The sequence below is a fragment of the Alligator sinensis genome, unplaced genomic scaffold (genome assembly GCF_000455745.1).
Source record: "Alligator sinensis unplaced genomic scaffold, ASM45574v1 scaffold442_1, whole genome shotgun sequence".
NCBI lineage: Eukaryota > Metazoa > Chordata > Crocodylia > Alligatoridae > Alligator > Alligator sinensis.
In genome coordinates, this window is record NW_005841829.1 from 3,110,594 (window position 1) to 3,125,551 (window position 14,958).

General features: G+C 44.7%; 1 protein-coding gene across 2 annotated transcripts in view; it reads right to left on the reverse strand.

The window, feature by feature from the left end:
• The window catches only part of PDHX (pyruvate dehydrogenase complex component X), a 122,938-nt gene that overhangs the window by 96,325 nt on the left and 11,655 nt on the right, over positions 1-14,958 (reverse strand). For both annotated transcript variants that reach the window (XM_025213258.1, XM_025213731.1), the window contains exon 2: positions 4,303-4,386. In XM_025213258.1, coding sequence (XP_025069043.1) covers positions 4,303-4,386 — 84 coding nt within the window. The remainder of the gene's footprint in view (positions 1-4,302; positions 4,387-14,958) is intronic.

Consider the following 14,958-nt stretch of genomic DNA (forward strand, 5'->3'; position numbering starts at 1 on the left):
CCCCAGCACTCTTTCCTGCCTAGGCAGGGGGTCAGACTCGATGATCTATTGAGGTCCCTTCCGACCCTAACGTCTATGAATCTATGAAGAGAATGCTGAGAGGTGATCTTATGGCTGTCTATAAATTCATCAGCGGAAGGCAGCAGAGTATAGGAAATGCTCTATTTACTAGGGACACAAATTGATGGAGAGCAGATTTAGGTTGGACATTAGGAAGAACTTCTTCACAGTAAGGGTTGCCAGAATCTGGAATGGGCTTCCAAGGGAGATGGTGCTCTCCCCTATCTTGGGGGTCTTCAAGAGACTTCACTTAGCTGGGGTCGTCTGACCGCAGTGCTTTCCTGACCAGGGCAGGGGGTCGGACTTGATGACCTACTGTGGTCCCTTCCAACTCTAACATCTATGAATCTACGGGGGGAGCATTAGATACGCTGGAGGGTAGGGTTAGGGTTAGGGTTACCCTAGGATTCAGAGACCTCAACAAATTGGAGGACTGGACCAAAAGAAATCTCATGAGGTTGGAGGACAAGTGCAAAGTCCTTTACTTAGGACAGAACAATCCCATGCCCCAGTACAGGCCAGGCTGACTGGGTAGGCACCAGCTCTGCAGAAAAGGACCTGGAGGTTAGTGGACAATAAGCTGAATGTGAGCCAACAATGCGCCCTTGTCACCAAGAAAGCTAACAGGATACTGGGCTGCATTGGTAGGAATGTTGTCAGCAGATCAAGGGAAGTGATTATTTCTCTCTAATTCAGTGCTGGTAAGGCCACATCTGGAGTACTGTGTTCAGTTTTAGTTTCCCCACTACAAAAAGGAGGTTGACAAATTGGAGAGAGTCCTGCGGAGGGCAACAGAAATGGAGAGGGGGCTGGGGCACATGACTTCTGGGGAGAAGCTGAGGGAAGTGGGCTTATTTCGTCTGGAGAAGAAGACAGGGGGGATTTAATAGCAGCCTTCAACTCCCTGAAGGGTAGTTCAAAAGAGGATGGTGCTAGACTATTCTCAGAGGTGGCAGATGACAGAACAAGGAGCAATGGTCTCAAGTTACAGCAAGAGAAGGTTAGGCTGATATTAGGAAGAACTTCTCACTAGGAGGGTAGTCAAACAATGGAACAGGTTACCCAGAGAGGTTGTGGACTCTCCATCCTTGAAGATTTTAAGACCTGGCTAGACAAAGCCTTCGCTGGGATGATCTAGTTGGGGATGGACCTGCTTTGAGCAGGGGGGGGTGAACTAGGTGACAGCCTAAAGTCCCTTCCAACCCTAATTTTCTATTATTCTATGTTACCACAGCCAAAATTAGTTTGTTGCCATTTAATAGCACTGCAGATGTAGACTGTGATGCTTTACTCTCTTGCAAATTAATCTTGGAATTCAGCAAATTAATAAACTATTGCACAGTTAAGTGCATATGTAGATGCATCTGGTGTTCGTTAGTTTAAAGATACGGTAGAGGTGCCACAGCTCACTTCATCAAATACTAGCATATGACATCCAACAGCATCCTGTTACATAGCATCTGATTAAGTGAGTTGTGGTTCATAAAAGCTTATGCATCTCTGATCCTAATTAGAATGAGCAATTAGAATCTCTAATACAGTTGAGTTATTCCTCTGAACCTAAGTTAGGTCATCATATCTGACTGTGGTTCAGTATTTGCTATATAATGAAATGGTGGTCTCAGTCCTGTTACTGAGTGGACTGCCCCTCCATTGATGCCATCTCTGTAGATTAAAAACCTGACTAACTATGGAGACTAAACTCTCTTCTGCTTCTCTAAAGAGGGGCTGAGTTATTCATGGGGAATCATCAAGCACTGATCCCTATTCTACTCTGCCCAAAATAATCAAAGGATTTTAGTCTCTAGAGCTGTCAATCTGTCATTTTTCAGCAGCACTAAATTCATACATAATAAATACAGGTTTAAAAATAAAAGTGGTGGTATTTTTATGCAACTGACTTCATTACCCAAAGGAACCAAAATGAAGCAGCATTAACAATGAGAAAGAAACAGTAAAACCATCTATTAACAAGATGCTTTTTTTCTTCTGCTGTAGTCAAATCTTCCGTCTCTCCTGTGTAATTTTAAAAACAAAGATCAGATATTTACATTTAAAAAGCAGAAACAGTATTCAGAAAAATGTTCTAATGACCCCTGCTGGTGGCATGGGGGAAATTAATAGGCAACACAATAGGTTTGCCTTTCCAGGCTTTTGTCTTTTCATTTACTTCAAAACACTGTGGTAAGAGCAGTTCGTTTTATCAAATAAAAGATCAGTAATAATGTGCCATTAGCCATATCTCTCTTAGTCACTGTCAAATGATGCTTTTATGATTATCCCTTGTAAAGACACAAGTAGCATCACACCCATCTTTTCTCCTCTCAAAAATCTACCTATCATTTTACACGGTTAGCTTCCACACTGCTAGATAAATAACACTTATGAGCACTAAATATGGCAAAAGATGCACCAAATGAGCTAATGATCCCACTCAGAATTTTTAAAAAGAAAACAGCAACACAGTAAACAAAATGGTGCAATTGTTTCTCTCTCAGATGGACCCACAATTAAGAACTGCTTTCAGAGATTTGTCAAAGAAACCACAACAGGGAATGAAACAGATTTCTGAAACAGCGATAGAGGAAATGACAAAGACCTCAACAAAGAGACATAAAAACTGAAGAAGCAGAAGATTTATTTAACTTAAAACTGTAATTAAAAACCACTGTGTTTAGAAAAGTAAAAGTAAACTACTACAGAGTTTGGGAAGGTAGGATTACAAAGCATCTGAGGTTGCTTTCATTGTCTCTGCCTGACCTGGGGCAAATCTTTCAACTTTGTGGAGCCTCACTTCATCTTATCAATGAAATGGGTATAATTATATTTACTTAATTCCCAAAGATATTACTATGAGCCCTTATTTTATGAAAATATTGTATGACCCTAAGAGAAAAGATGCCAAAAAGACAAAGAATGTTATTTGTCAAAAATACAAGCAACCCCCCCAAAAACCCCAACCTAAAATATAAATACTTATTTCTCAAGAACAAACAACTTATTCCATCAGGAACAGTGTGCATATTCAAGGTACACAAAGTGTGCATATTCAAGCCCCCATCTTTTTTGCATAAGAGACTCTAATCCTACTGCAAGATCAAATTTCCATAGCAGTCTTAATCCTATTTGAGAGGGAAGTCACAACCTCTAGTTTGCTTTAGGACAACAGTTTTCAAAGTTAATAAAAATCTTTAGGAGGCAAAATGTAAGATGACTTATTGCCACCTTTATGACTCCTACCTATGGTTCATAACAAATTCAAGACTACCTGCACTCCATCAATAAATTCAGAGTCCAACTTTAGCCTTAATTTTCAATAGCTCTAGAGAAGAGAGTGCTAAAAAAAATTAACGTTTCTCGATGACAGAGTACAGGCCAGTGGTTCTTCCAACTCAGCCTATGCAACTAGATCACTTTCATTTATAGCTGATCTATGCGAAGACAGAAAATGCTGCAGAGGCCATTCGTCTAGCAACTCCAACTCATTCTAAAAGTCAATTACTTTTCAGGTGTCTCAGAGTTCAGAGACCAGGAGATAAATGAAGACCCAAAATACCTTTTCTTGCAAAGTTAATTAAAGCTCATGGTTTTCAGAAATTGGACTTTTTCTGATTTAGAAATAGGACTATAAGACAAATATAAGTTGCCCCATCAGCTTTAAAAATAGACTATCATTTAATTATTAAGGATGTCAGCCTGGAATAGCTATGACAAGAGTCTTTTTAATTTACTAGAAAAGAAACTTAAGGAGTTCATACCAAAATAGAAGGTAACATTTTGTCCCCAGTCACAAGGACCCTATTCCCAACAGTGCAGAGAATCCACTAGTACAGCACGTTAGAGAAGCTATAGGGAACAACACTTCTGAAAACCATGCCTAATGCATCAGAAAAGGTGTTACTCAAACTGCAGCCCCAATCAACTGGCCATGGAAACCATCTTGTTTGAAAGCCAGAAGGAACATTTTAGAGCATGGTTTTTCAACCTTCTTGGGTGAGTGTAACTCCGGCGGCTGGATGCAGAGCAGTGTACACCCGCTGGCCAGACATGGAGTGGGGTAGAGCATACGCACCCCTGGATGACAACCCCTTTTTTAGAGAAGCAGGATGATGTAGATAGAATATAGTGCAACAAGGCAGCACCCCCAAAATGACTCTGCCCTTACAAAATGGTTCACGGAATGACTTGGAAAACTAGTGCAGCATTTTACAGCAATTGTGATTTTATATCATTTTCTCTCACCTTCCTTTTTCAGCCATTTTACAATGTTTCCTTCTTCCATTGTAGGAGACAGTGCAGGCATGAAAATTTTAACAGCAGAAGTACCTGAAAAACAAAACATGGGTAAAGTAAAACATCTATTTTTCACACCAATGCTATTGGTGTGATAAATGCTGTTTATATCCAATAATCTAGGCCAGGGGTTTTCAACCTTGTTTAATAAGTGTACCCCCAGTGACCAGACATGGACCGGGGGGGCAGGGGAGGCGTGGTACGCAGTTGGATAAAAAGCGGTGACAGTGCAGGGTGGTGTGCGGTGGTGTGCAAGCTTCCCCTCCCCCCCCGGTCCGGCCAGCCAGGCAGCACCTGTGCAGCCCACAGAAGGACGCTGCCGCTGCACCCCTCCCCTCCTGGCCCTGCTCCTGGGAGGCGGCAGTGTGCAGGGTCGTGGGTGGAGGTACTCCGTCCCTGCCTGCCCACGCATATCCCCTAGGGCCTTCCCAAGACAACCCTCTAATGTAAGCCAAATACATTCTCAACCTAGCAACAAACCAGGTGGATACATTGTGCAAATCTCAAAGACAGCTGCACAGACAATTTAGTAAGTGGATACCTTTTATACATTACTCGTATACACCTACACACAAGTGTCAACATGCACTGTAGGTAAAAATCTAAAGAACACAGGATTTAATTAAGAGAGTCCATTCTACTGATTTTGTTACGAAGACAAGGGAACCTATACAGATCTTTATATTTGTTTAAAAAATACGTAGAATATCAGGCAAATTGAACTCAGTGTCTGTTAAGGAAAAATATGTAATAAACTCATGGCAGCAGCATTGAAAATCTTCAGATAGTCATACTGCCTCAGCTTTGGTTCAATTAGTTTTAGAAGTGACCTTCAACTAGAATCTGGTCTAGCTATATTAAAAAATAAACACAACACTGACATCATTTTAAGCTCCCTTCAACTCAGTTTGAGGTATAATATAGCACTTTTCAGATGAAACACGAGCAAAATGAAATTTCTCATAGGCTTTCCCCAATCTAGCTCTGAAGAGGGAAAAAAAACAACAACAAAAAAAATCAATAATTTGTTTGGGAATCAAGCTGTCAGGACAGCTACAGTGCAACGGAAGGGAAAAATGCTACCACAACTAATAAATAAGCATTAGACAAGAAAGGCAGATTTTATAACATCATATCCAACCATTTAATAGCAAGCTCAGGAATTTAAAAAATAAACAAACTAACAAACTTCTAGGGGCCCTAAAAGTCCAATTCAAAATCTGATGCCATAATCAACAGATCATCTTGTGTGAACTTGCATGCCATTAAGTTACACCCAAGACCAAGTTATAATCTTACACCAAATAAAGGTAAACTAAAGCTTTTCAGTTGTCGGGACTGAACAGAAGAGTCCAAGACTGTGTCAAATGGCAAAATAATATGAGATATGGAAGACATGCCCAGATGATCTCTCCAGTGAACCAGGTGTAGAAAAAAAGATCAACACTCTGAGATCCCTGCCAATGTGAGCTGTGAAGAAAGTTTCTTCCTAGTTCCCCATCTAGTGATCACCACAATGCTGAGTACAAGTAAAACCCACCAGGCAGATATCTAGGACACCCTGTACCATCTGAGTGCACTGGCCCCATCTCACAGAGTGTCCCCATGCAAGGTCAAATACACAGGATATACGTGCCCAATTGTGCATGGGGATGGAAATGAATTCCTACCTGACCACTCCAAGTGACTAGGAGAAACCCTGATGCATGAGATTTGATTATGGTCATTGCCTTAATGCAGAGCTGGAAATACTGTAAGTATGTGGAGGACAACTGAGGCAATTTTTTGCCCTCCCAAAACTCATGAAGAAAGGAGATAAAGGGGCTCAGGCTCTCAAATTCCAAGGCCAAAAAAAGACCACAACCATCAAGACTGATCCTTCCACGTATACAATGCACAGGAGCTGCAGAACTTTTCCCCAGAGATGGATTAACGGAGGGGTAGGTGATTATTTGATGTTTCAGTGAGCTGTTGCAGGCTGGGAGGTGGAGGGAGAGGAGGTGATATGGCATGGTACAGTGTGGGGTTGGGGAAGGACACACAATTAGTCCCACCCAGCCCTGGCCCATCCACTCCGCACCCACTTCCAGGGCGCTAGACAAAGCAGGCGGGTGGAGTCTCCATGGAGACTGGACTGGGACCCTTGTGGACAGGGCATGCTCAGCAGGACAGATGGCTCAGCCGGACAGAGCCGTGATCCACTCCCAGCATGCAATGGGTGCAGATTCCACAAGCAAGGCACACCCAGGGAGTAGATCGCTGCTCTCCCCCAGGCCCTGGCCCCAGCCCCAGCCTCATCAGCCCCAGGGTGCTACTCCCTGCCCACCTGTGGCCTCATCCCATCCACCCGGCCAAGTACACCCTGCCTGCAGGAGTCCTGGGCTAGTCTCCCTGGAGACCCCACCCACCTGCCCACTCCATCCAGCACTTCTAGCAATGGTTGCATGGCAGATGGGCTGGGTCCACCAGTGGCGACACTGGCAGCAGCAGCTAAAAGGAGCTACTGCCATGGGTGCTGTTGGGAAGCTAAGTCTAGCCACCACACTGCCCCTGTCCTGCCATGCACCCAGGGGTTGGCAGGACTGGCCACATGCACCCTGGCCCAAGCTGCACCCTGCGCCTGGCCCAGGTGGGGCCAAGGGACCTGCCACGGGCCAGATAAAGTCCTTTGGCAGGCTGGATCTAGCCTGCAGGCCATATTTTGCCCATCCCTGGATTAAAGCATTTATTTAAAAAAAAAAATATCTAGTATTGTTTTAAAGACTGAAAGGAGGCAAATACACCAACTCCCTTGATAAGCTGCTCCAATGTTTAATTCCTCCCTCTGCTAGGAAACTGAACAGATTAGTAAGAGCTATCCATGCTGACAATGCTATCTTCACTTTAAAACGGGAGGATAGATATCTGGCTGGGGTATTATGATCCCAGCACTCGTTCCTGCCCAGGGCAGGGGGTCGGACTTAATGATCTGTTCAGGTCCCTTCCAACCCTAGAAACTATGAAACATTATTGCCCTATGGGTTAATATGGTTAAGATCCCCAAAAAAGGAAAGAGAAGGGAACAGAATTAAAGAATGCATGAAGAAATGATCCAAGGGAGTATAAAATATAATAAATCTACCCTCCTTCTGAATTTTTTTAGCATTTATAACTTATAGAAGTCTAAAATAGTCCATTTTAGTGTCATACGGTCATAGAAGAGGAAATTACTACTCTGGAAAAAAAATAGGCATTCTGCCATGAATATTTAATATCTTAGGTATAGCTTTTCAACCTCTCTGTATAGTATGGGTTTTTTTGCTGCAATGTTTCCAATTTATATTAAAGATTTAGCAAGCCTGGAAGCTACAATGATCTTGTCATTTTTAACGTGCAGAGCATAGAAAAGAGGGTTTATTTATTCCCCAAGGTCTTTACAGATCTACACCCTAGGGGTCATGCTCCCTTCCCCAAACAAACTGGAGAAGCAAGTGGAATTTATACATGGTTCATTTCCCAAAAGGTTTATAGCGCAGAAATGTAGATCCATTTGCTCTGTCCTTCTACTGCCAAGTTCATTATCTCCTGCTCCAAACCAGTTACAAAAACTGACCTCTCCTTGCTGGAACACTTAGATAATTGTAGGTTTATTGTTCATTATTTTCACAACTGAAAACCGTGTTCACGGAATATTACTGATCAAGTTGTTGTGCGTGTTGGTTTTAGCTGCATAGACCGGAAAAAAAGAATCTTTGTTTTTTCTGATCAAGATCCCTAATGCATGGGGAAAAAATTATCCTGGAAATATCTATAGCAGTTTGCAAAGGATTTGTGAAAAAAAGTTTTCAGAACATGGATTCATAACTTTCCTTGTGCAAGTCTTTTTTTTTTTGTTATATGCTTGAGACACCTATAATTAGAGATGCATTTGAAATACGTTACGATATGTAGAACTGGCTCCAGTTCTAACAGCTGGTTCTGAAACAGCAGTCAAACGATTAAGTCAAATTCAGAATAGGAATACAGCATTGTAATGAAATTAATGCAAGTGAAAATCTGTCATGTCATTAATCTTAACTGGTGAAGGAAAGAAGAAAGTTCATTTTGAAAAGGGAAAGAAGGTGCTAAATTAGAATGTGCCTGGGCAGAAGAGCTCAAGGTATTCAGGGTGGGAATTCTTTCCTCACTATCAAATTAAGATGATCAGAGTCATAAGGATTCACATAGTTAAGATCCCAGAAAAAGAAAGGTTGCGATTAAGATGTGAATATACAGTTTAAAGGTTCTCTGAAAAGCAGAGATCTGTAGCTTTCCAATGATAGATAGCAGTCACTTCTACACATGGTGACTCACAAATACCAGATATTAGAATTATCTTCTCCAATGGATCAGAAATTCCAGCACACACAGGCACAATTCCAAGGTTTAACAGTAAATCCTAGACACACTTCTCCCTTGCGGAATATTAGTAATTCCCATTGATTTGACATACTCTGCCAGTTGCTAGGCCAGTGCTTCCCGAACTTTTCCTTAGCATGACCCAATTTCCTCAGCATGACCCCATTTCCTCAGTATGAACCCCTCACTCCCAACCCACAGCTCCCCACACCCATGACTTCATCTGCTGATGTTGCGATCCCATTTGGGCTCGTGACCCATAGTTTGAGGACTGCTGCGCTAGGCTGAAAGAAGAAAGGATCCAGGCAGTGCAGCACAGATCAAGGAAGACAAAATGCAGTGGGTGGTGAACTGAAGTAAAGGGAGGATTCCCAAAGCTCATTTAACTGGTCCCTAGATTCCAAAATGTTAAGGATAAATGATTAAATAAATATAAGCAGACCATCTAGCTATATAAATAGACACACACTTCATTTCCAGTACCTTAACATTAACATCATGAAAGTCAGTTAAAGGGATGCTGCCAACTTAAATCACATTCGTTTGATATGATGCACCAAGTGCATGCAAATATATATGTTAGTGGGATGGATGCAGTGGTCCCTAGATGAAGTGTTAGGACCACATTACACAAGAGATTTTCTATGGTTCTATGAGATTACTAATTATAACCATTATGAGCATCTAGAGCATAGTGAAAAGCACCTGTACCTTTTTCATTACATTCCATGTACAAAATCCTGTGACTAGCCAATTTCATTGTTCTCCTGTCATCTTTCCTTCTGGCTGAAAAAGGGTCTTAGCTCCCTGGCAGGCATTACACGTAACATACAATTAAACTGGTTAAAGTGTAAAGCAACTGTTAGGCCCATGCAAAGCAGCAAGTATTTGCTTCAGATTTGGCTGATTCAGAGGGACAGCAATTCAATTTGGTGATTCGAATCACTGTCCCGATTCAAAACGGATGATTCAGATCCAGAGATTCAGCGGCGTTTTGGAGATTTGACCATAGACTATACAGCAGCAGTCCTTCGACGATGCTGGACACAGCTGCCTCCAGCTGGTAAGTCTCTTGTGGTGGGCAGAGGTGGGAGGGAAGGGGTGTGGAAAGGCAGATCAACGCTCCCACAGCGAGGGACGGATTGGGGCTGGGACAAGCTGCCCAGCTAGGGTGGGGGGGCATGGGACTCAGGGAGGGGGCTCCTGCCACCGAGCACCACTGTGCGCCACCGGTCCAGGAGCTGCTCTTCCAACAGCTCTTGCCGCCAGTCCAGGAGGGCATGGGAGCAGGCATGTGCCCCCAGATCTGCGCGGGGCGGGCTGGGCCAGGCTAAGCTCTGGATGGGCAGCGGAAGGTGCTGGGAAAAGGGGGCTATGTCCTCCTGCCGCTCACCCAGCCAGGCGCAGAGATGCAGGACGGTGCCGCTGCACTGCCTTGGACAAGCGGCGCGCAGCAGTGGAAGCCACTCCAGCCTTCCCACAGCTCCTGGACCAGCAGCACGCAGTGGTGAGAGCCCCCCTCCCTGAGTCCCGCACCACCTCTGCCCCAGCTGTGCAGCTTCTCCCATGCCCAATCCCTCCCTCGCTGTGGGGGTGTTGATCTGCCCCCCCCCCCCCCCCCCCCCTTCCAACCTCCTTCCCCCCACCACACCCCACGCCCCTTCCAACCTCCTTACGCCCACCACAGCAGACTTTGTCCAGCATCAAGGACTACTGCCTGTATAGCCAAATTTCTGAATTGGTGCTGAATCTCTCTGAATCAATTCGGAGGCTTCCAATTCAATTTGGACCTTTTAATGGGTCTCCTGATTTGATGCAGATTCGGAGATTCGGCTGCCGAATCAAGCCGAATTGCCTCCAAATCAAATCGACTACCAAAGCATCGCACAGCCCTAGCCGCTGTATGTTCACACAATTAGCAGCACAACAGAACAGGAAGTAAGCCACAGAACTATTACACAAAAACATGTAATAATTTGGGAGTGGTTTCCGTCACACTTTAAAATGAATGCATGGCATGGTGGACCAAACTATGGGCTCTAACTGGTCCCGGTGCAGTCCCTAACTTGTCAGTTGATTGTCAGCTGGCTCCAGGACTGTACTGAGGCTCAAACTGGTGTGGTCTCTACCAGTCAATTAGCTAATTGTCAGCAAGAGTAGGACTCTGCAGCCTTAGTGCATTCTTCATTCTGCCAATGATCAGCTGATTGTAGGTTGGCAGGGATTACACCAGGGCTCAAGCCCCAGTGCAGTTCTGACCTAGCCAATGATCAGCTGACTGTCAGCAGGTAGGGACACACTGGAGCTGGTATGATCCCTGGTGTGGTCCCAATCCTGCTGACAATCAGCTGGTCATCGGCAGGCTCCCCAATCACACTGGTGCTCAAACTGGTCGCTGCGAGTCCCCAGAACTAACTGACAACAGCACCTGGCTTTCAACTCACCAGTGCAAGGTGACTCTGGGATTGTGATTCCAGGCCCTTGCACTGGCAACTAGGGCGCAAATAGAATATGATCCCCAATCCCAAAAATCACAGGTGTGATTCTTGGGATTAGAACTCATCTCACCTTTAAATGAATGTCTGTCAGTAGCCTCAAACATCATACCTCCACAGGAACAGGAAAAACTTGATAGGAAAAAAAAGGAACTCTGCATTCCGAGGGCCCTGCAGCGACTGCTAGAAGCAGAGAAGGAGCTGGCAGGCTCTGACCCGACCGCTGCTCCCTCTATCCCAGTAGTGTCAAATTCACCTCGTCTCAGGCCAGATCCGGACTGCAAGGTTCCTTACATAAAGACATGGCAGTAGCAGCTCTCACTGTGGCTCAGAATATGCGGTGGTGAAAGCAGCAGCTCCAGATCTGACCTGGGGCATGCAGCAGTGACTCCAGTCCCTGCTGCATGTCCTGTGCCCCAGCCAGAGCTGCAGAAACCAGTACAAGGTCCACAGTGACAACCAGCAACCAGGGAAATAGGACCCCAGCAGTATCAAAATGTGAAGTGACCAAAGGATAACCGAAGCTTTAATCAGCCCTTATGTACCCTCCTGCTGCCAACTGCCATGTCTATCAGGGCCCAAGGGCCCCAGACTCTGCAGCGTGCCACGTTCCAAACTTCCAGTGGCCTACCAGTAGTCAGGCAAGTTAGACAGAGCAGCTCAATGGGACAGATCCAGCTTGCAGGGCGTGTGTTTGACACCCCTTCTTTATCCCACATACAAACAATACATTGTACTTTTACAGCGCTTTCATCTAGAAATGTAAAGTGTTTTACAAAGTTGGGTTAAATCCTGTTTTCATATTACAAATGGAGAAGCTGAGGCAAAATGAGATTAAATGATTTGCCTGAAGGCACAGAGCAAGTCAGTGACAGAGGTGGGAATAAAACCCAGACCACCCAACTTAAAGTCTCATGATCTAGTCAATAAACAAAACTGTAACTAAAATAACTTCTATACCCCAAGCTTTTTATTTAGCAAACAGGAAGCACTTCATTCCATTACAAGACCATCAAAACTGTGTGTGTGTGGATTTAAAAATTGTAGGTAGGGAAACTTGAGGGAACTGGGCTTCCTATTAAGATTTAAGAAAGACGTTAGAAATAGGATTTGGAAGCTTCTCTTTTTGCTAGGATGCTGAATATCATTATGATTTGCCAGCTGCAAGGTTTACGTACTAAGGTTAACATTAGCTGGAAGGTATCTAACTCTAATCTATTTTACTGCCAAACATAATGTGCACAATGTTTGTATGTAATTATCTCTGATGAGCTTATCCTATTCTGGGACAGAAACATCTGGCTTCAAGGTTCTGTGAACAATCCCTCCAGACCTATATGATCTGCACAAAAAAGCTGATGTTAGAACATAAAGCAGTATGATGGGTTTCCAGGTGAATAGTTTAAAAGCAAATACTGCAAAATAAATCAAGTGATAAACAGAAACAGTTTATTGCTAGAATGCAGGGTAGCATATAGCAAATACATCAAGAGCCATCATTAAAAAAAAATAAAAAAAAAATCAGCATTTACTAAGCTACTAAATGGTGGCATCTGAGATACTGAAATCTTTCCCCCAGTGAAGTTACTTTATAATTTAAATATTTGCATACCTGTGCTGTGCAACTGTTCATACATGTTTTTTTAAAACCAGCAACTCCTGTACATGGCACAAAGCTGATGTGCACCATTTAAAACAGCTTTCCCAAATTCTACTTACATCACTAAGTAAGTAATTTTGAAAGCAAGTATAATTAGTGTTTGCATCAACAGTAGCCGAAGGAGAGTCACACAACTACTCCTAAATTGGTGAGCTTTACATCAAGGATTGTGTGTTTTGTGTTTGGACAGATGCAGAGGTAGAATAAGGGCAGATTAAAAAAAGAAAAAGAAAAGAAAGAAAGCAAGCCTTTTTTTTTTTTTTTTTTTTTTTTTTTTTACTTTTAAGAGGCATTTATTCCAGGGAGGGTGACAAATCGGGGCCAGTAGAGAGTATGTACAGGTTGGCCCGAACACCTGGGCCTCACGGACATGGCCTGGGCTCATGGCCTGCAAGGCCTGCCTGTACACTCTAGACTAAAAAAACACAGCGAACAAAAGGACTATTTACATATTTACAGTTCTGCCAGCGGGAAAGAAAGAAAATAACCCAGGGAACAATGGATTCCATTCTGCCTTAAATATATCAAAACAGTCTAAACAACACTTAATGATGGTGTTTCTCCAATGTCATACTTATACTCATTTTTAATTGCCACTGAAAGTAAAAGTACTTGATATTTCTTTCTTATGTCCACCCAATTTCTTCTGCCTTTTTGGAAAGAGAGGAGTAAAGTAACTTACTGATAACATGACTTGGCCACTTATAAAATGTTATCCCCCTCCTGACCCGCACTACATAGCAATGGAAATTAGGACTATGCGAAGCTCCAGTCACTTATTCAATTCGGAGGAGATTCCTCTGATTCGGCAGCCAAATCTCCAGATCAAATCAGGAGACCCTTTAATCTCTCCAGATTGAATTGGAGAGATTTGATGATTCAGCCATAGACACAGCTTTATGTTTTTTCTACATACCTCAAGGTACTGCGCACAGCTTGTGAACACTGAGATGGTGGGACGGATGAAGCAACCCCAAGGAGCGTTTTGGGGGGGGAGGGGTGTCCACGCTCGGCGGCAAACCCAGAAGTGGTCATGGGTCAAATCTGGCCCATGGACGGACTTTCTCCAGCCTACAGCCAGACCCCATTTCTCAGCAGCCCTGGCTGCAGCAACTCCTTCCAGCTGCCACTGCCAGGCCCAGTGCCACTGCCCAGGCACCCCGGCCTGCACCCACCATCAGGGGCAGCAGTAGTGATGCATAGGGGGTGCATGGGGATGCACATGCACACCCTGAGAGCACCGGTGCACCCCATCTGGCTGCACTCCCCTTTTAAGCCAGCAGGCAGGGGGGCAGGTGGGAGTACCAGCGGCCCCCTGCAAGCACTGGCCAGGGAGCAGGGCCGGCAGCAAAAGCAGCCACACCGCTTCCAGAAGTGACTGTGGGACTTCTGGAAGCAGTGCGGCCACTTTTTGGTGAGTGAGATTGGGGACAGGGAATCCCCCTGGTCAGCACGATCAGCCCCCAGGGCACCCCCCCCACAAAATCAGCGTGATCAGTCGCCAGGGGAACCCAACCCCCCAGTCAGCATGATTGGCTGCCAGGGGACACCCCCTCCCCCCTGCCAGCCCCCAGTCACTGACTCAAGAAGCACCAGTCACCCATGAGGGGTAAACCCATCCAGGCAAGGCACACAGCCCAAAGGCTGGGATGGGGCCACAGGCTGGTGCGGATCAGTGTCTGGGAACAAGAAGGGCAGGCAAGACTGGGATCTTGGGGCAGTGACAGCATGGGGCTGTGACTGGGGTGCCAGGGCAGAGCCATAATTTGCTGCCCGCAAACCCCTGCAATGGGCGCAGGTTTCACCAGCAGGGGCATGCAGAAAGCAGATCACGGCTCTGCCCTCACCCCAGCCTCACGCTGTCACTGCCCCATGATCCTTATAGCCAGCACGGGTTTGTTGCGGGTAGGTCTTGCTTGACATAGCCAGCACGGGTTTGTTGTGAGTAGGTCTTGCTTGACCAATCTCATTTCCTTCTATGACCAGGTGACCTAACACCTGGACAAGGGAGAAGAGATTGATGTCATATATCTTGACTTCAAAAAAGCCTTTGATCTGGTTTCCCATGATCAC